The 27297-nt window shown below is 43.9% G+C and overlaps 2 protein-coding genes across 3 annotated transcripts; both read left to right on the plus strand.

Moving 5' to 3' along the window:
• The first annotated feature begins 61 nt into the window (after window positions 1-61).
• On the plus strand, window positions 62-12840 carry LOC139389399 (rho GTPase-activating protein 25-like). 2 transcript variants are annotated; one of them, XM_071136125.1, is made up of 11 exons: window positions 62-518; window positions 6692-6894; window positions 7112-7199; window positions 7407-7520; window positions 7994-8201; window positions 8695-8827; window positions 9385-9458; window positions 9691-9812; window positions 10136-10293; window positions 10552-11126; window positions 11478-12840. In XM_071136125.1, exons 1-11 carry the CDS (start codon window positions 455-457, stop codon window positions 11677-11679), a joined length of 1941 nt encoding a protein of 646 aa, XP_070992226.1. In that variant the 5' UTR covers window positions 62-454; the 3' UTR covers window positions 11680-12840. The 2 variants fall into 2 exon arrangements, with proteins under 2 accessions (XP_070992226.1, XP_070992227.1); XM_071136126.1 differs by lacking the exon at window positions 62-518 and having other exon boundaries at window positions 6562-6894.
• Window positions 12841-18969: 6129 nt separating this feature from the next.
• On the plus strand, window positions 18970-27297 carry LOC139389909 (bone morphogenetic protein 10-like). Its single transcript, XM_071136942.1, has 3 exons — window positions 18970-19653; window positions 25326-25592; window positions 26227-27297. The coding sequence occupies exons 1-3, from the start codon at window positions 19143-19145 to the stop codon at window positions 27051-27053; spliced, it is 1605 nt and encodes a 534-aa protein (XP_070993043.1). The 5' UTR covers window positions 18970-19142; the 3' UTR covers window positions 27054-27297.

Consider the following 27297-nt stretch of genomic DNA (forward strand, 5'->3'; position numbering starts at 1 on the left):
GTATGTTGCCTGTAAGCATCATTGCCACAGTTTGAAGAGACTGCAACCATGAAACGAACCCACTTCCCCTGAGAGAGAACGCAAGGAGACCAATGGTTTAGTGACACTATTGAATTTTAGGTCATTTGAAACCTTCCATCATGGAGCACCTAATGCTATTACCTACATGGAGATAGGAGAACATACAGTGGACCATTAGAATAGCAGAACATGTATCTACAGAGAAGTAGAAAGGGACAAGAAACAATGTGTTTTGACATTTTGAGAAAAAAAAAAGATTAATATCTATACAGGAAGTAGGAAGTCAGATACAGAACAGTTTTAGTGTCACTGGCAGACAGGAGATTTACAGCAAAACCCTTAATGGATGTGTGTGTGTGCTGTGTGTATGTGAGTACGTGTGTGCGTTTGTGTTGTGAAGTGAGACACTGACCTTTCCTATGAAGGAGGGAGAATGTCTCTCAAGCTACCTCGGAACTGGGACTTCAGCACCCTCAAAGCTGAAACCGCCAGAATAGGTAAGTTACTGGTTGTTAAACTGAACATAAAGCTATTCTTAGGTGTCATTGCATTTGTGTAAGTAGGTTGTTCTATGATCAGTTGCATTGTACACTAGTGTACATATGTGTGTGTAACAGGCCTCTAGGTAAAGAGACTGGACCTGTGGGTGTAACATGAGGTTGACTGTGGCAATGTTATTCTCAGACTTGGTTATAATTAGTGTGTTTAGCAGTCTTTGTGGTCCTGCTGGCCTTGGCTGATTACAGGTGGGGCGGTGCACCTATAACAGTGCATGAGTCCATGTGAAAACAGAAGTACAGTGCATAACCTTATATGGCATGCAAATTAATTCATGCTATAACTATCAGTGGAATATTGCAGTTGTCATCAACATGAGTCAGTGAAAATACTTGGATACTTGTATTTACAGTTTTAGTAGGCTATACTGGGTGCACCTCAGCATCATATAATAAGCATAATGTAATACATTGGCAATCATTTATTGAGTAAATTATGATATTATGAAGTGGGTTAAAACAGTATCCTATAAAAAAATACAGTAACTAAATTCACTGTCTTTTCTTAATGCATATCAAGTGTCATGCTTCAGTAATAACTGACTACACACCATACCACATTCCTGAATCCTTATTTGATATTAATAAGGGACTATAACTGGACAGTTAATTAAACCAGTGGACCAATGTTGGAGGGGCCATACTCATCTTTTTCTCATTTGAATTCCGACACACTTAGATACTACAGATAATCCCAACTTGTTGTCATATCTATAGAACATATGTCAAATGGAGCCATGAAGGCAACTTTGTATTAAAATGCTTCTTGTACTATTTGAAAAAGAAAACATGTAACATTTCCATATGTGAGGGTCATAAGAGGACTGTAAAGGCAGATAAATGAAAGTAGTCTAAAAAACTGATTTTGGCTTTGGGCCGATAGATGTGGTAAAGGAGTCAATGGAACACAGACAATGACCAGATTGGCGCTCATTCAACAAATCGGATTTAACAAAATAGATATTCGTCAAATCCATCATGATTTATGCATCGTAACAGGCCCATAATGTGGTTACTTAAGTTTGATTTGGATATATTTGGCTGTTTTCACTTTATAACATGTAGAACTTGTCCCTTTTCAGGTTTAGAAGCAGTGACTGCCTAATGCTAACCCCTGTTCGTATAAGCTGGTTAGCATAGCTAGCATACAGAAATCGGTGGTGGTCAATGCAATTGATTGGTAACGATGACATAAACATGTGCTGGTGTTGACATCCATATAAGCATTAGACACTGATTTTTACCTCAACATAGTGTGAAATACACATATAAACAGCCTAAATGTTGGCCAATTTTGCTGGGGGGCAATGAGGAGACTGGATATATCCCCCACGGACTTTTCCCCCATGCGTTTCCTTGGCAAATCCATTGTTTTGGTCGAGTTCGATTGACCTGTTTACCACATCTATGGGTTAAGTGTGGGTGAGTGAGTGAGTGAGTGAGTGAGTGAGTGAGTGAGTGAGTGAGTGAGTGAGTGAATCAGTCTGTGAGTGAGTGAATCGGTGAGTCTGTCTGCCTGTCTGTCTGTCTGACATGAGTCTGGTTCGATCTCCACTCTGTAAGTCAAAGTAGCCTGGTCAATCCTGGGATAAGGAGGCTTGAAACTCTTGAATATTTTTGTGATCATTACAACTTGGCTACACAAGGTGTGTTTTTAAATGGATGATTGTAGTTTTCTCTCTCTAATGACACTGGATGTTTGAATGGAAGTGCAATAGTAACACCCTTTGCAAGTCTGTTGTGGCAATGGGTGCAAATTAAAAGTGTTCAAGTGTGTAACACTTAATATGCATTCCATTAATGAATGGTTATTATTGGTTTAAATTATTACACTGTTGATTAACTTGTTTTGTTTTATCCACTTTGTAATGTAATATTATTTATTTTTTAAACTCACAACTGGGTGGGGGGTGGGGGGTGTGGGGTGGGGGGTGTGGGGTGGGGGGTGGGGGGTGGGGGGTGCGATTGGGGGTGCTGTGGGATTATTTAAGAAACTTTTGAAGAGGTAGGGTTTCAGATGTTTTCGGAGGATGGGCAAGAACTCTGCTGTCCTAGCTTCAGGGGGAAGCTGGTTACACCATTGAGGTGCCAGGACAGAGAAGAGCTTGGACTGAGCTGAGCTGGTGCTGGGGTGGGAGGGCCAAGAGACCAGAGGCAGAACAGAGTGCTCAGGTTGGGGTGTCAGGTTTGAGCATAGCCTGAAGGTACAGAGGGGCAGTTCCTCTTGCTGTTCTGTAGGTAAGCACCATGATCTTGTAGTGGATACGAGCTTCGACTGGAAGCCAGTGGAGTGTGCGGAGGAGCGGGGTGACATGGGAGAACTTGGGAAGGTTGAACACAGGCCAGACGGGAGATGACAAGTACCTGAATTAGGACCTGCAGCGCTTTCTGTTTGAGGCGTTATGCATTCCGCATATTTATTACATTATTGGCAATTTATTACATTATAAATGCTAAAGTTATTACATTATTAGCAGATCATTTCCTGCAATTCTACATATTTTGCCATGGGCCAAAGAGAAAAATTTGCAGTTTTATAGCTATTCACATGCTATTGTACACATTTTTCCATGAGGCTGAAAGAAAATGTTGCTGTTACACATTTTGCCATGGGGCAGAGAGGAATGTGTAGTTTTATAGCTAATCTCATGCTATTCTACACATTTTTCCATAAGGCGGAGAGAGCTAATTTCGTCAGAGCTGTGGGGGTTTCTGCTACTCCAGTGGCAGTAAGGCGTTTTTGATTTCCTCTGTGCTCTGTGGTGCTTTCAGCAGGAAGCTGATGAAATGCCAGAACAGTAGCTGTGAGTAGGCTTGCAAAGGAAGGGTATATTACCAGTAACTTTGGAAGTTTACCAATATAGGATTTTATGGAATTGTCATAACATGTCAAATTTGTAAATTAACAAAATAAAATTTGGAAATCTTGCACAGAAATTATTTTCAGATTTTTTTGCATTTTCTCCCTAAAGACCTTTGTTACCGATGTCAACTAGTATATTGAATAGTTTATTCTACCGATTTATGACATTATTCTGGTGAGCAAGTGTTTATTCAGGCTTATAGGGAAACATATTCTATGACAGAAGAGAAGCTGCATGTATCTAATTATAGGCAAGTTGACTAACAAACAGCCTAACAAAATGTTGAAAATTATAAGCAGAAACACATCTAAATCAGGCAACAACAAACAATCTGCACCCCCTGTCCAAAAATGTTTCTGCCGTCTCTGACTGTGACCTACAGAACAGTTTCTATATTAGCGGGTTAGGATCGGGTGTGGGCCTCAGATTTTCACTTTATCACATATAGTCGGGCATTTGCAGATGGGTTATCAGCAATTGCGGGCGGGTGGGGGTGAACAAACAGCTGACCTGCACACTACTAGTGTGTGTGTGTGTGTGTGTGTGTGTGTGTGTGTGTGAGAGAGAGAGAGAAAGAGAGAGACCATGTGAGAAGGCCTGTTGTACTTCTCTACATCACTACTGTATTTTTCCTTACACCAGTACACTATGAAAGTATGAAAGTCAATGGCATTCCATAGCTAGGCATACGAAATATATACACATAATTGAAATGTACAGTTACACAGCTGACTGGGGCAAGTGTGTTCTGTCATTTGAACTGCTAAAGTTGTTACCCTATTCAGTGCGTTACTTTTGACCAGGGCCCATAGGGTTCTGGTGAAAAGTAGTGCCCCATAGGGAATAGGGTGCCATTTGGGATGCATCCTTGGTATCTAGGGTTTACATTTTTTAATTTTATAATTTGACCTTTATTTAACTAGGGTTCAACATTCACTTTTTCTTCAGAACGTCATTGAGATCATTTGGAACTTCATAATCCTGCGAGTGCTGCACAGTTCAATCAAGTCTCACTCATTTGACATTATTCAACTTGACGTAAAACAGCTGGGCTTGATGGAGAATTTGAACATTTATTTCTGGTTCCATGGGTCTATTGGGTCTAGGAGGTCCCCTGTCTAGTTGACAAGTTCCTCAAAGATCTGTGTCCATCTTTCCAGAGGGTGTTGTGTCTCATACATCCAGAGCCTTTTGACCAAAGGGTCTGACTTCTAGGTAGGGGCCTTCAAAGTGTTTCTCCAATCCAGTGATGATGCAGTAGCTCTCAATTGCAATCAGTCTAATCTCTCCGGCAACCTATGGTGCCACCGTCTGTGTCACTCCGTCCGTCGCTTTCTCTCTCCATCCTGTGCCACGTAGCCTACTTTGGCCAGAATCTCCCTGTTCGGCCTGACTTCATCGTTGTGAGAAAGAGTCTCTACGCAGCTGTTCGATAAGCTGAATGTCTACACTTGTGCCCCCAAATGTTTTTGAACTCACCGTAGCTTGCAGGTGTGAAGTTGAGTCTTGGTGGCGCAGAGTTGACTTCGTAAAACTGAGTAGGTCTTTGAAACCAGTACTGGCCCAGGTTGACGTTTTGTAGGTTCTGAAGAGTAGACAATCCCAGCAGAACAGTTTCCTGGTTTACTCACACCCTGTCATCCATGGATAGCGCTCATAATTCTTAGCTTGAAAATGCCTTTCAAAGCTCTTTCCACATTGTACCAATCAGGGCAGTGCTGGTGTTGGCCACACCCTCTGCACAACATTTAACTTCTCATAGAAAGTTAGCCTTGATAAGGGCAATGCCAACATATTAGCCAACACATCCTCCTCGATAACACCTGCTACAGCCACCCCATTGTCAAACAAAAGCATGGGAAAACTAGGCTACTGCTCACTATTGGCTCCCAGTCAGTAGTGACATGTCTAGGCCTTCCAGAAGGCCTTTTTTATTTTAAACGACGCCACCCTTTCCAAGTCTAAATGTGATTGGTTTATTCCACTGTCTAATACAATTGAATGGCAGAGTCCTTCTCTCCAACTTCTGAAAGCCTAGCCAGTGGCTGACTGAACTAACTAGATTTTTCTCCCCAGAGGCCACCAAAGAAAATTCCTGATTGGATATTCTTTTCTCTTCAGTATTAACTCTTAGCTTTCCAACACAAACGGAAGCAATGAAATCAGAAGAGCATACATTTAAATAAATAAAAAACATTTTAAAAGCATTTCCTCAAGATTCCCCACTGACTTTGGGTCGTACACATCCCACTGAATGTGGATCTCCAGTTCATCTGCTGATCTTTCAGCAGTTTGCTGACATTTTCGTGGGATTTTAAATATAAAATCAGTTTGCACTCGGTTCGCAAAGCACTCTGGCAGGCAAACGTTATTGGTGTGACACGTAGCCTACAACTTTACCTCCATTTCCATTCTTTATTTTCCATGATTTTTCTCTCTCTCATGTTCTCCTCTGATATCAAACACAGACGACTAAGACACTCAGGATGTTGCTGAGCAATGGATGGCCTTTTAGTAAAGGGTAAAGAAACCCAAACATGGACAAATGACTCAACCTTGTTTCATATGGTATGTATTCATTTGTGGATGTTCATCACCCATTTCGTATGATGTGTTATGAATTACAATTCATATTATTTTATATATAATATATGTTACGAATTTGCAAAAGCTAGCAGGCTAACGTTAGCAACTTTTGGTTTGCCAGATGTTCAGGTTATACGCCTACCCATCCACCCTGACCAACCACCCTCCTTCAGTAACCATCTGTGCTATGTAACCATACCAAACATAACATATCATACTCATTTGAAAAGGTACTATATTACGTCTAGTCTATGAGACCAGGCTGAGTTGAGACCAAACTGTATTATTGTTCCTGATTTGCTCTTTCACTTTACTGTTGAAGGCCCAGTGTATTTGTTGTTTGCTACTTTCCATCCACTGAACAATCACAGCTATAATTTACAATAGCAGGTCAGATTGAGGCAGCTGTATCCTGCCAGGCCACCACACACAAGGAGGACAAAAATAGACTTGTCAAGTTTCAGCCTGCAGCCCTGCACACAGCCACACACACTGACTTCTATCTACTGCAAATGTCAGATTGATGCATATTCAAATCAATAAAAGAGGAAGACCTGACTTGACGGATGTTGAGAGCCTTGTTGACATCCTGCCTGTGTTTAGTAAAGAGTCTCTTAAGACTGTCTTTAACATTCTGGTGTGTTTGTTCCCACTCTGCTGCAGCGCGGTCTAAGAGTGTGATGCCTGGAGAGGGCAGCCCTGGGTCAGGCTCGCCCGGCTCCACCACCACCTCCATGGAGAGGCCACTGAAGGCCGGCTGGCTGAGGAAACAGAGGTCCATCGTGAAGAACTGGCAGCTGCGTTACTTTATCCTGAGAGGGAGCACACTGACCTACCATAAAGACGAAAAGGAAGGGAGTGTCCAGGTGAGAGAGGGGGCACTAGCTATCCATTAATGGCGTTTCCTGAACAGGTCATATCGTTAGGAAAAACTCAGGGACCTTTAAGCATCCAAACAACACTACTGCTGTCAATATTCAGTTAGCATGTTTCCATCTTTATTGAAGTCATTTCCTGTGTTTCCTGTAGCATATATGTGTTATTGACTAAGATGTCAGTGCCTGTCTGCCCCTCTGTCCCTAGGGAGTGATCCAACTGAGGTTCAGCAAAGTAAATGAGCTCCCACTGAACCAAGACGACCCAGGGAAATTCCTGTTTGAGATCATGCCGCGTAAGCAGAAGACTGTCTCTGGTCTCTTTCGCTCTGTCTCTCTCTCTCTTTCCCTTTTCCCCATGATCTCTCTATCTCTCTTTCACCCTCTCTCTGTCCCTCTGTCTCACCATCTCTCACTCTCTCTCTCTCTATAGACCCATCTATGTATGATGTATCCCAGTGTGTTGGAGGGTCATACCCTCTCTGTATCTCTGTGAATTCTAGGCAGCAGTGGTGATCGGGAGCGGTGCCCCTACATTCTCATGGCCAACTCCCACAGTGAGATGGATGAGTGGGTCCGCACGCTGCGCAGGGTGGTTGGAGCACCCTCTAGTGGAGGTACAGATAGCTTGCTGAACATATTTAGAGACAGGAGATTTCCCTGACCAAGGTACTTGACCAGGAAAAACAACGTATAGCTAGGATATATTTTTCCTGGTCGGATCACATGGTCAGGAAAAATGCAGGGCTCTAGTGTAACATCTGAACTTATTTCCTTGACTTTTGGTTCGAGAACTATTTTTGGAGTTGTCTTCGGGCCCATGACATAAACCATACAAATGTTTCTATCCACGGGTCAGTAGGCCTACATGGTCGCAAAGCATGAGGAGCCTGCCACCGCTACCCACCAGACCAGTGGGTCTCGAGCCTCGACCCACAACTTGAGAAACTGTGTTTTTGATTCTCCAGATTGAGAGAATGCGAATAGGCAGTTAGATAGAGGTGCTATCTTTATCAGCATCATAAAAGCTGATAGTATTTCAACCACAAAACATGGGTGACTTACTCTAACTGCTCTCTTACCCCCTCAGCGATATTTGGCAAGAGCCTGGGTGATACTGTGACCTATGAGCAGCGGTTTGGCCCCCACATGGTGCCCGTCCTGGTGCAGAAGTGCGCTGAATTCATCAGAGAACATGGACTGAGTGAGGAGGGCATCTTTAGACTACCGGGACAAGACAACACTGTCAAACAGTTCAGGGACGCTTTCAACGCCGGAGAGAGACCTTCCTTCCCAAGGTGAGATGCCTCAGAGCTAGGGCCCCAACATACAAACAGATAACTATTACACCCTTTTTATACAAACTCAAATGAACCAATTATCATTGCAGATGGGGTACTGTCTCTAAAGGTTGCATAGAGACATGAGAGAGATGCAGTCAGGATGATAGTGCAGAGAAGCCTGATACACTTCTTCTGCTCTCGGTGCTCTGTGGCTTACACCACATCCTGTCCAACTTGACAGAGAAGAGGAGTGCAACGTTAGTCAACATCACAGTGAACAGTCTTATAAGAACCTTCTGCTCACGCTGAACTCTCTATTGACAAAATGAATGAAAACGGGGACAAACTGTTTTGTAGCTGGATTCAACACAAAATAGGAATACACGACTGTATGTTTGTATGTGTGTGTGTGTGTGTGTGCATGCATGTGTATGTGCGGTAGTGTGTGTGGCTGCGCTTGTATAGCCTGTGTACAGGATGCACTGTTTGACTGTTTTGTGCCCTGCAGTGACACAGATGTCCACACAGTAGCGTCATTGTTGAAGTTGTACCTAAGGGATCTGCCTGAGCCAGTGGTTCCTTGGAGACAGTACCAAGACTTCCTAGACTGCAGCCCCATGCTGGACCCCAACAGCGCTGCAGTAGGAACTCATATTTACTTAAATGAAGACCTTAGGCAAATATTGTCATAAATAAACCCTTTGCGCTACAATTTGTGATTTAGGACCATTTCTATCAACTTGTAAAGGAATAAATACAAACTAATTCTTTAGCCAATATTCTTATAAATAAACATTTTCTCTTGGCTACAATTTGTCATTTAGCTCTATTTCTGTCAAGTGTTCTAAAATGAGTATGTACTGAATCAGTGTTTTGATTTCCTTTCAACGAAGACCTTAGCCAAATATTCATAAAAAAAAAGTTTTTCGGTACAATTTAGCTCTATTTCTGTCAACTGTGCCACAATTACTATATGGCTGCGTTTAGACAGACAGCCCAATTCATATCTTTTTTCCAATAATTGGTATTTTGACCAATCACACCATATCTTTTCAGATCACATCTTTTTCAGAGCTCATCTGATTGGTCAAAAGACCAATTTGTGAAAAATATATCAGAATTGGGCTGCCTGTTTAAACGCAGCCTATGTAGGCCAACTGAATCAATGTTTTGCCTTACTAACTCTCTCTTTGCTCAGGGTCGTGAAAGACTGGAGAAGCAGATCACCCTCCTTCCTAGACCCAACTATAACCTCCTCAGCTACATGTGCAGGTGAGCTTACAGTCACACAACCAAAGATCAGGGGGATAAGGGTGATCAGGGGGTAATTGATTGAATTACAATTCAAGGAACCTGTAGTTTGAAGCTCCTTGCAAAACATTTGAAAAGCAATTTGATAACTACACTGTAATATTTAATCTATAGCTTGCTCATACAGCATTTGTTGTTTGATTAGTACATATTTTTGGTGTGACTGACTTTGCTGCATAACCTCTCTTTGCAGGTTCTTATTTGAGGTGCAGCAAAACTCCAAGGTGAACAAGATGAGTGTTGAAAACCTGGCCACGGTCATTGGGATCAATCTGCTCAAGCCCCAGATCGAGGACCCCATCACTATGATGACGGGTGAGACCAGACTGTCAGGATCCTCTTAGTGCATACTGTAACAGGGTAGTGTTTTATACTACTTTTATTTATCACATACTGCTGCTGCTTGATGCCATGACCAACTGACCTTACTGACCTACAATAAATACAAACCATGATGCACTGTTTGATTAAGGGCTTGTAAGTAAACATTTCACGGTAAGGTTTACACCTGTTGTATTCGGCTCATGTGACAAATACAACTTGATTTGATTTTATATCAACAAATGGTTTCTTTATTCTCACTATATGTTTACCATTCAGAAGTGTTTGTGTGTTAACAGACTGTCTGTCTTCTCCAGGGACTCCTCAGATCCAGAAGTTGATGACAGTGATGATCAGACAGCATGAGGCTCTGTTTCCTCCGTCGAAAGACGTGGCTCCTTCACCCCCCAGCAAGAAGAGTGAGAGCAAGAAGAACAGTGCTCCACGCAGCTTTGTGGGCTGGGAGTCTGCTGAGGTAACAACATAACATTTTCAAACATAACCCATATGGACCTAATCGAAAATAGTGCACTATAAAGGGAATAGGGCACAATTTAGGATGTAACCTTAAAGAGGCTCTCCTATGGTTTCATACTGTGAATATGGTAATGTGAGTAATATATTATGATACATTATACCAGTAAGCATTGCATAAAGCTAAACAATATAAATATATTATCTTATTCTAGTTTTGTGGTCTATACTATATTCCACATCCTCTATGTCCCTGCAGTGTGAGGGCTTTCAGTCAGAGTCTCCAGAGGAGGAGGAGGAAGACACAGACACCCTGGGGGCTGAGCCAGTTACCATCTCCATCCCCCAGCAGCCCCACTACCCTTTCTCATCCTCAGACTTGGACCCCTTGTCTGGAAGCCCCCGCAAACGCACCCAGACCCTGCCTACATTGAACTGCCCTGTCCCTGGGAGCGGGAGGGCCCGCAAGCTGGAGGCCATGAACCACTGGAGCCGCATCCAGGAGAGCAGCGAGGAGAATGGAGAGAAGACTCTCTCAGAGGACATCTTTAAGATCCTGGACCTGCAGAAGACGTCTCTGTTCGGAGGTGCCCAAAAGGACGGGGAGGACAGAGGGACGGCCAGGAGAGGAAGTGACATCACAGTCACCTATGATGACATCACAGCCATCTCTTCCAAACCCAGCAATGACCCCCAGCAAAAGCCTCAGTCCAAGACCCCTGAGAAGAAGACAGAGGCCAGTACAGCTGTGGTTCCATCTTCAGCCCTCCAACCAGACAGCAAGGCTGACCAGCAGGAGGACAGCCAGGGAAACTCAGAGCACCTCAGTACTAGGTCTGTATAATGGGGTAAGAATACTGTCTGCATCCTAAATGGCACCCTATGCCTTACATGATGTACTGTAGGGAATTGGGTGCTATTTGAGACACAGACACTATCTTATTGGAAAGGACAAAATGTCAACACTAGTAAGATTATTACATAAATGCACGCACACACACACACACACACACACACACACACACACACACACACACACACACACACACACACACACACACACACACACACACACACACACACACACACACACACACACACACACACACTCACACACATACACTGACCAATACATACTTTACTCTGCATTCATAAATAATATCTTTCCTCTCCCCTCTCATGCAGCCTGCAGCAGAGGAACAAAGAGCTGAGTGCCACAGTAGCAGAACTGCAGTCAGCCCTGGACGCAGAGAAGCGCTGTGTGTCCGATCTGGAGATCCGGCTGAGGAACGCGGAACACAGCCGAGACGAGGCCCAGAGACGTAACCAGGAGCTGGACCAAGAGATACAGCAGTTCTTCAGCAGAGAACCACAAGGGCCAACTTAGAACCATGAGGGCCAACTTAGAAGCACGAGGGCCAACTTAGAACCACGAAGGGGCCAACCTAGAACCATGAAGGGGCCAACCTAAAACCACAGGTCCAACCTAGATCCAATAGCTCCCCACCAGGGAACCATGAAGCCTACCTAGAACATAGAACTGCCTATAGCCTTAAGTTATCAAAGAGATCCCACAATAAAGTATATGGATATTTAACATAGATATCTCTAAACTGTAACATAACATAGAGATCCCTCAATATAGAGATCTCCAACATAGAGAAGAAAGCCCATCACAGTGGACATCACAGCCTCATGCTGACTATAGGCCACCTGCTGTTCTACGAGAGGTAGAGAGTCAGTGTCTTGGCCAGAGCTGTAACTCTGGCTGGGACCTGGAACATGTTGCTACAGATGCAGAATCTTAATTTGACAATATTCCTACAGTGGGAAAATAATCCTGCATTAACAGGAAATGTGAATTATTGTGTGAATTATAATTAATGGACATTTTTGTAGGGGGTGATACATTTTTTGTTAGGGCAAGTCAAGTCTGACATTTTCAAGTACACATTACAAACTTTAGAAGCCTTTTTAAACCTTGAATACACTATACGTTTGCATTTCCTGCTGTGCATGAACTGTCCTGCAAGAACAGGGTGATCAAATTAAGATCCTATATCTGTAGGTTGTAAGTTTGTTTGTTGAGAAAACCCATGGGTAAACCCTTTAGTCAACCCAGCCATTGTGTTGACTACACTGTGACTGTATATGAATGGCCTTTGCTCGGTGTAGCTGATTATGTAGTATGGATGTGATGTGCAGTAGCCTATACAGTGCTGATAGTTGTTGACCATGCCGACTCCGTTACATTTATATTCTCAGATGATTAGAGCATGTACATGAAATAGCAGGTTGCGCATAATGTCCAGGTTAAGAGAATGTCCAGGACAATTGGACTATAATGGTCTGTATAAGTATTTCGGCCAGGATTCAATTCCCAGCGCAGCACGCTGGAAGCCAACTTTGCAGTTTTTAATTAAATGAATTTGACCTACATTCGCGGAGATCATATTCACGGTGAACGCTGTGCATGTCGGCTCAATTGTTAAGGTTTGAATCCTGTTAATACTTTGTTTGACCAGACATTAATAAAGGAGGAACAGAATAAGTCGACTTGGCTGATCAATAATCTGCACCATTTGTCATTATTATGACTTACAGGGTTGAACTATAACCTTTTAAGAGGGATTGGCAATACAATAAGTGTTACTATAATAATCATGTTTCATAGAGTGAGTGCTAGAGAGAGAGATAGAAAGGATGAATGAGGGGCAAAGTGAATGTCGTCACTCACACTGACGGGGTCAGAGGAAAGATAGTGTGTCAGTGTAGATAACATGTGGGTAAGGCCAGGGGAGAAATGGCTGCTGGGAAGTGTGTGCATATGTGTCTGTGCACATTTGTTTGTTAATTCGTGTGTGTGGGAGCACGTTTGTTCGTGCTTGTGTGTTTGTGAGAAAGGCCGTGATAGAGCGAAAGAGAGAGAGTGGGGCAGGGGTGTTATCAAGCATTCTTCAGCAATGACAGGAGAAGGAAGGGAGAAGGGACTGCATAAATGGGACTGCAGGGGAGATAAGCACCTCTGTCAACTGTCACCCTGGAGGATGAGTAACAGGGGAAGGAAGAGCCTATTCCTTCCCATGTTCTCCCCTCCTCACTATCAAGAGTGTATCTTTGCAGGTCATAGTCAGAAGCTCAGGAATGAGGACCCCTGAATTGTGGTTGAACCAAGCTGTAGCATCCATACAGATTTTGAAAGTGTAGTTAAATGATATGTCTAAATTTAGGATCTGCAGCTAACGGTGGCATAAATTAATCTCACAGTCTAGCTTTTAAGGCAAATCTGAGAAGACGAAGTGTTGTGATGAGGTATTGAGTGTTTGGAATCACAGCGTTTGGAATCAGTCACCGAAGGAGAGAGAAGGTAAAAAGGGCTTTATAAATACATTTGATTGATTGATTGATTGATTGAGAGGTAGAGACAGTGGGCACTCAGTGCAGATTACTCATCTGGTCACTGGTCAGTGGGGAAGTGTTCTAACTTGAGTCATCCAGGTTGCAGTTCTAGTTTGACCTTTGACTCCATGCTGTCTCCCCAATCACAGTGGAATGCTTGGAGACCAGTCTGCCCATGCAAAGCCCTCTCTCTCCTGCACTCCACTCTGGGCTGTGGAATCTGGACTAAAGCTAAACTCAGGACCTCAGAACCACTGAACTGAGGGACGTGTGAGGGAACAGCACAGGGCACATTGTAAGTAATTGTAAGTCCTGCCTGCTGTGCATTTAATAGGCAGTGAGGCCTCTTAATCAGACATCCAGACAGAGATAACCCATTTCCAAAACTGCTGTTACTGCAACATGTTAGCCTACTAAAAGAGGAAGTGTACTTACATTAAGTGTTGCAAACATCCAAACTCAATTAGGTAATGAGTGGATTACGGGAAAGTTGTGTTTTGTTGTGTAGTCTACTCTGTTTCCACAACAGACGGGGAAACAACAACGCTATATATCAATTTTCTGAAATGTTGGTAAATTAGCTGTTATTGGTTAAAGGAATTATGAAATAGATCGGTGTGTTTTTTCACTCTCTGATCATGGCATGGGGTTGTTCAATTACAGACGTATTTGTATAAAATCTATCACTTGATGGTTTCATTTCACATAGACAAATAATCATGTTTCTTTGCAAAATGCTATATACTCAGTGTACAAAACATTAGTAGCTCTTTCCTAATATTGATTTGCACCCCGTTTTGCAATCATAAGAGCCTCAATTCGTCAGGGCATGGACTCTACAAAGTGTTGAAAGGATTCCACAGGGATGCTGGCCCATGTTGACTCCAATGCTTCCCACAGTTGTTTCAAGTTGGCTTGATGTCCTTTGGGTGGTGGACCATTCTTGATACACACGGGAAACTATTGAGCGTGAAAACCCCAGCAGCGTTGCAGTTCTTGACACACTTAAACAAGTGCAGCTGGCACGTACTAGCATACCTCCTCAAAGGAACTTAAATCTTTTGTCTTGCCCATTCACCCTCTGAACGGCACACCTACACAATCCATGTCGCTTAAAAATCCTTCTTTAACCTGTCTCCTCCCCTTCATCTTTAACCTGTCTCCTCCCCTTCATCTTTAACCTGTCTCCTCCCCTTCATCTTTAACCTGTCTCCTCCCCTTCATCTACACTGAATGAAGTGGATTTAAAAGGTGACATCAATAAGGGATCATATCTTTCACCCATATTCACCTGGTCAGACTACAGTGCCTTCGGAAAGTATTCAGACCCCTTGAATTTTTCCACATTTTGTTACGTTACAGCCTTATTCTAAAATTGATTAAATACATTTTTTCCTCACCAATCTACACATAATACCTCATAATGACAAAGCAAAAACAGAAATACCTTATCTACATAAGTATTCATCCCCTTTGCTATGAGACTCGAAATTGAGATCAGGTGCATCTTGTTTCCATTGATCATCCTTGAGATGTTTCTACAACTTGAGGAGTGACCTCCGTCTGGCCACTCTACCATAAAGGCCTGATTGGTGGAGTGCTGCAGAGACGGTTGTCCTTCTGGAAGGTTCTCCCATCTCCACAGAGGAACTCTAGAGCTCTGTCTGTGTGACCATCCGGTTCTTGGTCACCTCTGACCAAGGCCCTTCTCCCCCGATTGCTCAGTTTGGCCGGGTGGCCAGCTCTCGGAAGAGTCTTGGTGGTTCCTAACTTCTTCCATTTAAGAATGATGGAGGCCATTGTGTTCTTGGGGACCTTCAATCCTGCAGACCTTTTTTGGTACCCTTCCCCCGGTCTGTGTCTCGACATTATCCTGTCTCTGAGCGCTACAGACAATTCCTTCGACTTCATGACTTGGTTTTTGCTCTGACATGCACTGTCCGCTGTGGGACCTTATATAGACAGGTGTGCCTTTCCAAATAATGTACAATTAATTGAATTTGCCACAAGTGGACTCAAATCAAGTTGTAGAAGAATTTCAAGGATGATCAATGGAAAACGGATGCACCTGAGCTCAATTTCGAGTCTCATAACAAAGGGTGTGAATACTTATGTAAATAAGGTATTTCTGTTTTTTATTTTTAATACATTTTCAAAAACCCTTTTTTGCTTCGTCATCATGGGGTATTGTGTGTAGATTGATCAGGGGAAAAAACAATTGAGTCAATTTTGGAATAAAGCTGTAATGTAGCAAAATGTGGAAAAAGTCAAGGGGTCTGAATACTTTCCAAATGCACTGTACAGTGCCTTGCGAAAGTATTCGGCCCCCTTGAACTTTGCGACCTTTTGCCACATTTCAGGCTTCAAACATAAAGATATAAAACTGTATTTTTTTGTGAAGAATCAACAACAAGAGGGACACAATCATGAAGTGGAACGACATTTAAACTTTCAAACTTCTTTCAAACTTTTTTAACAAATCAAAAACTGAAAAATTGGGCGTGCAAAATTATTCAGCCCCTTTACTTTCAGTGAAGCAAACTCTCTCCAGAAGTTCAGTGAGGATCTCTGAATGATCCAATGTTGACCTAAATGACTAATGATGATAAATACAATCCACCTGTGCGCAGAGAGCATCATGAAGAACAAGGAACACGCCAGGCAGGTCCGAGATACTGTTGTGAAGAAGTTTAAAGCCGGATTTGGATACAAAAAGATTTCCCAAGCTTTAAACATCCCAAGGAGCACTGTGCAAGCGATAATATTGAAATGGAAGGAGTATCAGACCACTGCAAATCTACCAAGACCTGGCCGTCCCTCTAAACTTTCATCTCATACAAGGAGAAGACTGATCAGAGATGCAGCCAAGAGGCCCATGATCACTCTGGATGAACTGCAGAGATCTACAGCTGAGGTGGGAGACTCTGTCCATAGGACAACAATCAGTCGTATATTGCACAAATCTGGCCTTTATGGAAGAGTGGCAAGAAGAAAGCCATTTCTTAAAGATATCCATAAAAAGTGTCGTTTAAAGTTTGCCACAAGCCACCTGGGAGACACACCAAACATGTGGAAGAAGGTGCTCTGGTCAGATGAAACCAAAATTGAACTTTTTGGCAACAATGCAAAACGTTATGTTTGGCGTAAAAGCAACACAGCTGAACACACCATCCCCACTGTCAAACATGGTGGTGGCAGCATCATGGTTTGGGCCTGCTTTTCTTCAGCAGGGACAGGGAAGATGGTTAAAATTGATGGGAAGATGGATGGAGCCAAATACAGGACCATTCTGGAAGAAAACCTGATGGAGTCTGCAAAAGACCTGAGACTGGGACGGAGATTTGTCTTCCAACAAGACAATGATCCAAAACATAAAGCAAAATCTACAATGGAATAGTTCAAAAATAAACATATCCAGGTGTTAGAATGGCCAAGTCAAAGTCCAGACCTGAATCCAATCGAGAATCTGTGGAAAGAACTGAAAACTGCTGTTCACAAATGCTCTCCATCCAACCTCACTGAGCTCGAGCTGTTTTGCAAGGAGGAATGGGAAAAAATTTCAGTCTCTCGATGTGCAAAACTGATAGAGACATACCCCAAGCGACTTACAGCTGTAATCGCAGCAAAAGGTGGCGCTACAAAGTATTAACTTAAGGGGGCTGAATAATTTTGCACGCCCAATTTTTCAGTTTTTTATTTGTTAAAAAAGTTTGAAATATCCAATAAATGTCGTTCCACTTCATGATTGTGTCCCACTTGTTGTTGATTCTTCACAAACAAATACAGTTTTATATCTTTATGTTTGAAGCCTGAAATGTGGCAAAAGGTCGCAAAGTTCAAGGGGGCCGAATACTTTCGCAAGGCACTGTATGTCATGGAAAGAGCAGGTGTTCTTAATGTTTTGTACACTCAGTGCATACCTGCCTCACTCAGAGAAATAAGTCACACAGTTAAATGTAACAAATAACTACATTTTTTTATAAAGAAATGTACAAATGATACATTTGTAACATCAATATTATTATTTTTTATAATTCATACAGTAATATGAGCTCTGTATGTAAAACATTTACATTTTAGTCATTTAGCAGATGCTCTTATCCAGAGCGACTTACAGTGACTTAAGATATCTAGGTGAGACAATCACATATCACAGTCAAATATACAGGATATGAACATTCCATTATAGCTAAACAGAGGATACATAGTGTTTCGCAAAACAAAAACAAAAAAACCTTCATAGACATCTGAAATCTATTAATAAAAAATCTGAGACCAGTAATATTTTACACACATATTTACACACCAATTAGCAATAATTTCTGATGAAAAACATAAATGTGAAAAATTGGTGGATATAGCTTTTTGTTAATAAACTCAACATATTCCTCTCTCATTTTACTTTTTCTCAAAATAAAATAAATGTTTTTTAGGATTCCATTTTTAAGTATTACAACTGATTTACGAAATAATACAATTTCTGTCATAAAATGAAAATGAAATGCAGGATTATGCGTTGTGCTGTTCTCATCAACTGATCTTAATCTGTTTGTTTTGTGCAGATTTACTGATGTCCAACAAATCTTTTATCCGTACCCATTACATCTCACACTTCATTAAAATTACATTCAATTGGGAAGGTTGCGACATATCCTGTCGCATTCATAAACATCAACAAACCCTTTACGGATTTGTAAACAAGAACTGGTCAATGGAGCAAAGTCCTGTGTCTGCAGATCCACAATTTACAAAACAAATAAACACATAAACAAGATCATCCCTGCCTGATTTTCTGACCCCCAAAAATATCGCTTTCACAAGGAAGGGGCTAATGTTTACAAAATCGTCATTAAGGAACACACACACACACACACACACACACACACACACACACACACACACACACACACACACACACACACACACACACACACACACACATACACACACACATACACACACACACACACACACAATATGCTTACCATATCATAGATAAGGGACAGAAAGAAAGGGAGAGAGAGCGAGAGAGAGAAAGAGAGAGAGAGAGAGAGAGAAAGGGGTAGAGGGAGCGAGAGAGAGAGAGGGGGGGAGAGAGAGAGAGAACAGAGGGATATACTGGGAGAAAAAACAAAAGAGATGCCTCCGTTGGACACCGCAAAGCCACCCTTTCGCCGGAACTCCAACTCTTTGGTAAACAACATCAAAAGGTGTGCATGAGGATAAAGGGCGTGAGATCTAGAATAAAAGCAGTTTATCTGGGTTCCAAGCCACACACAGAGAGAGGAACACACAGAGAGAGGAACACACAGAGAGCGCGACAGAACACAGACCTCCACACGGATCAGCTCCAAGGTTCAACAGCACATTTTAAGTCACCAGAGAACCGACAACCATCCGGATCAGCAAGAGAAAAACACGGTTGCTGTTTCTCACCCTTCATCAAGCTGAATGTGGACCATTGGATTAACACGTGTGATAGATCTAATTCTCTTCAATCGCAAACAACCTTGGATCGTCCCTGTGTACACATCAACAGTACCACTCCTCTCCATGGCGGAAACTGGGCTCCCCAGGTTGGAAGCTACCTTTATCACCCGGATCCTCTTCCCCCTGCTCTTCTTGCTGCTCCTGATGTGGCCCCTGTCTGGGCAAGGCAGCCCCATCTCCCTTGCCCCAGAGAGGCATCACCCTGCTCCCGGGCTGAGGGACAGCCACAGGGGAGTCATAGACCCATCTCTGTTGGAGCAGGACAATGATGTGGACATGCAGAGTCTGCTGGTGAATCTGAGAAGCCAGTTTCTCCGGACCTTCAACCTGTCTGGCCTTGGCCCTCCTGCCCAGCCGCCTGGCAGTGCCCGTGTGGAGCCTCCTGAGTACATGATGGAGTTGTGCAACCGCTTCGCCAATGACCGCACCGCCATGCCCACCGCCAACATCATCCGCAGCTTCAAGAATGAAGGTAGAGGACCGCTGTACTGTATTGGGTATCCATATCCTGTACTGAGTTCAAATTATGCTAGATGGTGTTCTTCTCTTTCATTTGAAGTAAAAAATAATTATTGTGCTGTAAGCCCTTTATCCCTTTATAATGAAAGTATTATTATCACAACTGTTCATCAACAATGTATTACGTATCAAAATTGACCTGTAGAAGGTCAACACATGCATGCATAGAGTAAAAACAATGAAGGCTAAACATTTTCAATAAGATTTGTAATACATTTTATTTATTTTTACAAATACTGTAGCACCTTAAATATTTTAGTGTTTTTTAATTATTTGGTTGAGAATATCCAAAAATTTCCAAGGTGAATTTCTCATACAATTACAGTTGAAGTCAGAAGTTTACATACACCTTAGCCAAATACATTTAAACTCTGTTTTTCACATTTCCTGACATTTAATCATAGTAAAAATTCCCTGTTTTATGGATAACCACTTTATTTTAAGAATGTGAAATGTCAGAATAATAGTAGAGAGAATGATGATTTCAGCTTTTATTTCTTTCATCACATTCCCAGTGGGTCAGAAGTTTACATACACTCAATTAGTATTTGGTAGTATTGCCTGTAAATTGTTTAACTTGGGTCAAATGTTTCGGGTAGCCTTCCACAAGCTTCCAACAATAAGTTGGGTGCATTTTGGACCATTCCTCCTGACAGAGCTGGTGTAACTGAGTCAGGTTTGTAGGCCTCCATGCTCGCACACGCTTTTTCAGTTCTGCCCACCAATTTTCTATAGGATTGAGGTCAGGGCTTTGTGATGGCGACTCCAATACCTTTACCTTGTTGTCCTTAAGCCATTTTGCCACAACTTTGGAAGTATGCTTGGGGTCATTGTTCATTTGCAAGACCCATTTGCGACCAAGCTTTAACTTCCTGATGTCTTGAGATGTTGCTTCAATATATCCACACATACTGCCTCATGATGCCATCTATTTTGTGAAGTGCACCAGTCCCTCCTGCAGCAAAGCACCCCCACAACATGATGCTGCCCCCCCTGTGCTTCACGGTTGGGATGGTGTTCTTCGGCTTGCAAGCGTCCCCCTTTTTCCTCCAAACATAACGACAGTCATCATGGCCAAACAGTTTTATTGTTGATTCATCAGACCAGAGGACATTTCTCCAAAACATGCGATCTTTGTCCCCATGAGCAGTTGCAAACCATAGTCTGGCTTTTTTAATGGCGGTTTTGGAGCAGTGGCTTCTTCCTTGCTGAGCGGCCTTTCAGGTTATGTCGATATAGGACTCATTTTACTGTGGATATAGATACTTTTGTACCTGTTTTCTCCAGCATCTTCACAAGGTCCTTTGCTGTTGTTCTGGGATTGATTCGCACTTTTGCACCAAAGTACGTTCATATCTAGGAGACAGAATGCATCTCCTTCCTGAGCGGTATGACGGCTGCGTGGTCCCATGGTGTTTATACTTGCGTACTATTGTTTGTACAGATGAACGTGGTACCTTCAGGCATTTGGAAATTGCTCCCAAGGATGAACCAGACTTGTGGAGGTCCACAATTTTCTTTCTGAGATCTTGGCTGAATTCTTTTGATTTTACCATGATGTCAAGCAAAGAGGCACTGAGTTTGAAGGTAGGCCTTGAAAAACATCCACAGGTACACCTCCAATTGACTCAAATTATGTCAATTAGCCTATCAGAAGCTCCTAAAGACTTCCGGCGCCGACAGAGATGGCGGTCTCGCTTCACGTTCCTAGGAAACTATAGTATTTTGTTGCAGTATTTTGTTTTTTTACGTGTTATTTCTTACATTGGTACCCCAGGTAATCTTAGGTTTTATTACATACAGTCGGGAAGAACTACTGAATATAAGAGCAACGTCAACTCACCATCAGTACGACCAGGAATATGACTTTCGCGAAGCGGATCCTGTGTTCTGCCTTCCACCCAGGACAACGGAATGGATCCCAGCCTGCGACCCAAAACAACGACGTCGTAAAAGAGGCAAACTAAGCAGTCTTCTGGTCAGGCTATGGAGACGGGCACATCTGGCACCACTCCCTAGCATACTACTCGCCAATGTCCCGTCTCTTGACAACAAGGTTGATGAAATCCGAGCACGGGTAGCATTCCAGAGAGACATCAGAGACTGTAACGTTCTTTGCTTCACGGAAACATGGCTCACTTGAGAGACGCTACGGAATCGGTGCAGCCAGCTGGTTTCTTCACGCATCGCGCCGACAGAAACAAGATGAGGGGCGGGGGCGTATGCCTTATGATTAACGAGACGATGATTAACGAGACGTGGTGTGATCACAACAACATACAGGAACTCAAGTCCTTCTGTTCACCTGACTTAGAATTCCTCACAATCAAATGTCGACCGCATTATCTACCAAGAGAATTCTCTTCGATTATAATCACATAATCATATTCCCCCCCAAGCAGACACATCGATGGCCCTGAACAAACTTTATTTGACTCTTTGCAAACTGGAAATCACATATCCTGAGGCTGCATTCATTGTAGCTGGGGATTTTAACAAGGCTAATCTGAAAACAAGACTCCCTAAATTGTATCAGCAAATCTATTGCGCAACAAGGGCTGGTAAAACCCTGGATCATTGCTATTCTAACTTCCGCAATGCATATAAGGCCCCCCCACCCTCCTTTCGGAAGAGCTGACCACGACTCCATTTTGTTGCTCCCTGCCTACAGACAGAAACTAAAACAAGAAGCTCCCGCGCTCAGGTATGTTCAACGCTGGTCCGACCAATCTGATTCCACGCTTCAAGACTGCTTCGATCACGTGGATTGGGATATGTTCCGCATTGCTTCCAACAACAACATTGACGAATACGCTGATTCGGTGAGCGAGTTCATTAGAAAGTGCATTGACGATGTCGTTCCCATAGCAATGATTAAAACATTCCCAAACCAGAAACCGTGGATTGATGGCAGCATTCGCATGAAACTGAAAGCACGAACCACTGCTTTTAACCAGGGCAAGGTGACCGGAAACATGACCGAATACAAACAGTGTAGCTATTCCCTCCGCAAGACAATCAAACAAGCTAAGCGTCAGTATAGAGACAAAGTAGAGTCACAATTCAAGACCCAGACACAAGAGGTATGTGGCAGGGTCTACAGTCAATCACGGATTACAAAAAGAAAACCAGCCCCGTCACGGACCAGGATGTCTTGCTCCCAGGCAGACTACATAACTTTTTTGCCCGCTTTGAGGACAATACAGTGCCACTGACATGGCCCGCAACCAAAACCTGCGGACTCTCCTTCACTGCAGCCGATGTGAGTAAAACATTTAAACGTGTTAACCCTCGCAAGGCTGCAGGCCCAGACGGCATCCCCAGCCGCATCCTCAGAGCATGCGCAGACCAGCTGGCTGGTGTGTTTACGGACATATTCAATCAATCCTTATCCTAGTCTGCTGTTCCCACATGCTTCAAGAGGGCCACCATTGTCCCTGTTCCCAAGAAAGCTAAGGTAACTGAGCTAAACAACTACCACCCCGTAGCACTCACTTCCGTCATCATGAAGTGCTTTGAGAGACTAGTCAAGGACCATATCACCTCCAGCCTACCTGACACCCTAGATCCACTCCAATTTGCTTACCGCCCCAATAGGTCCACAGACGATGCAATCGCAACCACACTGCACACTGCCCTAACCCATCTGGACAAGAGGAATACCTATGTGAGAATGCTGTTCATCGACTACAGCTTAGCATTTAACACCATAGTACCCTCCAAACTCGTCATCAAGCTGGGTCTCGACCCCGCCCTGTGCAACTGGGTACTGGACTTCCTGACGGGCCGACCCCAGATGGTGAGGGTAGGCAACAACATCTCCACCCCGCTGATCCTCAACACTGGGGCCCCACAAGGGTGCGTTCTGAGCCCTCTCCTGTACTCCCTGTTCACCCACGACTGCGTGGCCATGCACGCCTCCAACTCAATCATCAAGTTTGCGGACGACACTACAGTGGTAGGCTTGATTACCAACAACGACGAGACGGCCTACAGGGAGGAGGTGACGGCCCTCAGAGTGTGGTGTCAGGAAAATAACCTCACACTCAATGTCAACAAAACAAAGGAGATGATTGTGGACTTTAGGAAACAGCAGAGGGAGCACCCCCTATCCACATCGATGGGAAAGTAGTGGAGAGGGTAGTAAGTTTTAAGTTCCTCGGCATACACATCACGGACAAACTGAATTGGTCCACCCACACAGACAGCGTCGTGAAGAAGGCGCAGCAGCGCCTCTTCAACCTCAGGAGGCTGAAGAAATTTGGCGTGTCACCAAAAGCACTCACAAACTTCTACAGATGCACAATCGAGAGCATCCTGTCGGGATGTATCACCGCCTGGTATGGCAACTGCTCCGCCCACAACCGTAAGGCTCTCCAGAGGGTAGTGAGGTCTGCACAACACATCACCGGGGGCAAACTACCTGCCCTCCAGGACACCTACACCACCCAATGTCACAGGAAGGCCATAAAGATCATCAAGGACAACAACCACCCGAGCCACTGCCTGTTCACCCCGCTATCATCCAGAAGGCGAGGTCAGTACAGGTGCATCAAAGCTGGGACCGAGAGACTGAAAAACAGCTTCTATCTCAAGGCCATCAGACTTTTAAACAGCCACCACTAACATTGAGTGGCTGCTGCGAACACACTGACTCAACTCCAGCCACTTTAATAATGGGAATTGATGGAAATGTATGTAAAATATATCACTAGCCACTTTAAACAATGCTACTTAATATAATGTTTACATACTCTACATTACTCATCTCATATGTATATGTATATGCTGTACTCTATATCATCTACTGCATCTTTATGTAATACATGTATCACAAGGCACTTTAAACTATGCCACTTTGTTTACATACCCTACATTACTCATCTCATATGTATATACTGTACTCGATACCATCTACTGCATCTTGCCTATGCCGTTCTGTAACATCACTCATTCATATATCTTTATGTACATATTCTTTATCCCTTTACACTTGTGTGTATAAGGTAGTAGTTTTGGAATTGTTAGGTTAGATTACTCATTGGTTATTACTGCATTGTCGGAACTAGAAGCACAAGCATTTCGCTACACTCGCATTAACATTTGCTAACTATGTGTATGTGACAAATAAATGTGATTTTATTTTTTTTATTTTTAAAGCCATGACATAATTTTCTGGAATTTTCCAAGCTGTTTAAAGGCACAGTCAACTTAGTGTATGCAAACTTCTGACCCACTGGTATTGTGATACAGTGAATTATAAGTTAAATAATCTGTCTGTAAACAATTGTTGGAAAAATCACTTGTGTCATGCTCAAAGTAGATGTCCTAACCGACTTTCCAAAACTATAGTTTGTTAACAAGAAATTTGTGGAGTGTAACCTAGGTGTAACCTAGGTGTATGTAAACTTCTGACTTCAACTGTACATATTCGTTCATATCTAGTTCAATGTTGAATGGGATGTTACAGTAAAGCTGCAATTGCAGCTTGTGTTGGACAAAATCTTGGCTCTTGCTGTACTTCCAATTCTGCATGAAGTGTAGTACAATGGTGGTCTATTCAAAGCATCAACAAGGAGAACTACTGATGAACAGCCTTTGTCTCTGTGTATTCCTCTCCTGCAGACTCACCTCCCTGCAGTTTGGGTAGTGGAGGGGTGAGACGACACCCTCTGCTCTTCAACGTACCCTTCCCCCAACATGAGCGCATCACCGCCGCAGAGCTGCGTCTCTACACCCTGGTTCAGACCGACCACAACCTCTACGCCGGGGTCGACCGCAAGGTGACCATCTATGAGCTGGAGCAGCAGAATGGAACAGGTGGGAACAATAGAACAGAGGAGGACAACAGAACAGGGGAGGACAACAGAACAGGGGAGGACAACAGAACAGGGGAGGACAACAGAACAGAGGAGGACAACAGAACAGGGAGGACAACAGAACAGGGGAGGACAACAGAACAGAGGAGGACAACAGAACAGGGAGGACAACAGAACAGGGGAGGACAACAGAACAGGGGAGGACAACAGAACAGAGGAGGACAACAGAACAGGGGAGGACAACAGAACAGGGGAGGACAACAGAACATAGGAGGACAACAGAACAGAGGAGGACAACAGAACAGAGGAGGACAACAGAACAGGGGAGGACAACAGAACAGGGGAGGACAACAGAACAGGGGAGGACAACAGAACAGGGGAGGACAACAGAACAGGGGAGGACAACAGAACAGAGGAGGACAACAGAACAGGGGAGGACAACAGAACAGAGGAGGACAACAGAACAGGGGAGGACAACAGAACAGGGGAGGACAACAGAACAGAGGAGGACAACAGAACAGGGGAGGACAACAGAACAGGGGAGGACAACAGAACAGGGGAGGACAACAGAACAGGGGAGGACAACAGAACAGAGGAGGACAACAGAACAGAGGAGGACAACAGAACAGGGGAGGACAACAGAACAGAGGAGGACAACAGAACAGGGGAGGACACTGAGAAAGGAGGAGGAGGTGGAGGACGGGAGCAGTTAGTGGAGCTGGCATCACGGCAGGTCTATGGTACTGATAACGGCTGGGAGGCCTTTGACCTGACCGCTGCTGTCCAACGCTGGTGCAAGTCAGAGTACGGCACAACCCACAGGCTGGAGCACATAGCAAGCCTGGCCTCTGAGGGGAATGGAGGGCAGGCACTGGCAGAGGGCGAGGGAGAAGGAGAGGAAGAGGGGAGGTGGACATTTAGGGAAGACATGGAAATAGACACCAGCCCACAGGACAAACACAAGCCCCTGATGATCGTCTTCTCCAATGACCAGAGCGATGATCACCGTGACGACAAGCAGGAGCTGAACGAGATGATTGGACACGAGACTTCGGAGGCAGTGCTTCAGGGTGACTTGGGGCTGGGGCTGAATGGGCTATGGGGGGAGCTGAGCCGGGTTGAGGGCCAGGAAGAGCAGGACGAAGAGGCCCTGATCCAGATGCCCTCTAACCTAATCTATGACACAGCCTCTAGGATCCGCCGCAACGCCAAGGGCAACCAGTGCATGAAACAGTCCCTCTATGTGGAGTTTGACGACATCGGCTGGGACAGCTGGATCCTAGCGCCGGCTGGGTACGAGGCCTTTGAGTGCAGCGGCGTCTGCACATATCCACTGACCGAACACGTGACGCCCACCAAGCACGCCATCGTCCAGACACTGGTGAGCATGAAGAGCCCGCAGAGGGTGGTGCGAGCCTGCTGTGTGCCCACCAAGCTGGATCCGATCTCCCTGCTTTACCTGGATGACACAGGAGTGGTCACGTACAAGTATAAGTTCGAGGGCATGGTAGTGGCAGAGTGTGGCTGCAGATAGCTAGTCTACACACCCTGCTAGTCATATGGACATGGAGAGAGACAGTGGTGAAGAGAAATGTCAGGGTTTGGATGGAACAAAGCAAAAACTAAGAACAAAATGGTGGCATGAGAATACACAGACCCTGAATTGAATCTGGTATCACCATTGAGAACAGTTGAGAAGAGAAACAAAAAGGAAGAGAATAGTTTAGTTGAGCCTTGACAAAGGAGAACGGGACTATGTTGTATCTGCAACTATGATT

This window comes from Oncorhynchus clarkii, chromosome 30 (assembly GCF_045791955.1).
Source record: "Oncorhynchus clarkii lewisi isolate Uvic-CL-2024 chromosome 30, UVic_Ocla_1.0, whole genome shotgun sequence".
NCBI classification, from domain to species: Eukaryota; Metazoa; Chordata; class Actinopteri; order Salmoniformes; family Salmonidae; genus Oncorhynchus; species Oncorhynchus clarkii.

Excerpts from the sequence above, each read along its gene's own strand:
- LOC139389399 (XM_071136126.1), top strand. The coding sequence starts at position 6,595 with ATGTTGAGAGCCTTGTTGACATCCTGCCTGTGTTTAGTAAAGAGTCTC. Across the intron at positions 7,200-7,406 it reads CCTGTTTGAGATCATGCCGC|GCAGCAGTGGTGATCGGGAG; the intron begins GTAAGCAGAAGA and ends TGTGAATTCTAG. Across the intron at positions 8,828-9,384 it reads TGGACCCCAACAGCGCTGCA|GGTCGTGAAAGACTGGAGAA; the intron begins GTAGGAACTCAT and ends CTCTTTGCTCAG.
- LOC139389909 (XM_071136942.1), top strand. The coding sequence starts at position 19,143 with ATGTGGACCATTGGATTAACACGTGTGATAGATCTAATTCTCTTCAAT. Across the intron at positions 19,654-25,325 it reads CCGCAGCTTCAAGAATGAAG|ACTCACCTCCCTGCAGTTTG; the intron begins GTAGAGGACCGC and ends CCTCTCCTGCAG. Across the intron at positions 25,593-26,226 it reads AGGGGAGGACAACAGAACAG|AGTTAGTGGAGCTGGCATCA; the intron begins GGGAGGACAACA and ends GAGGACGGGAGC.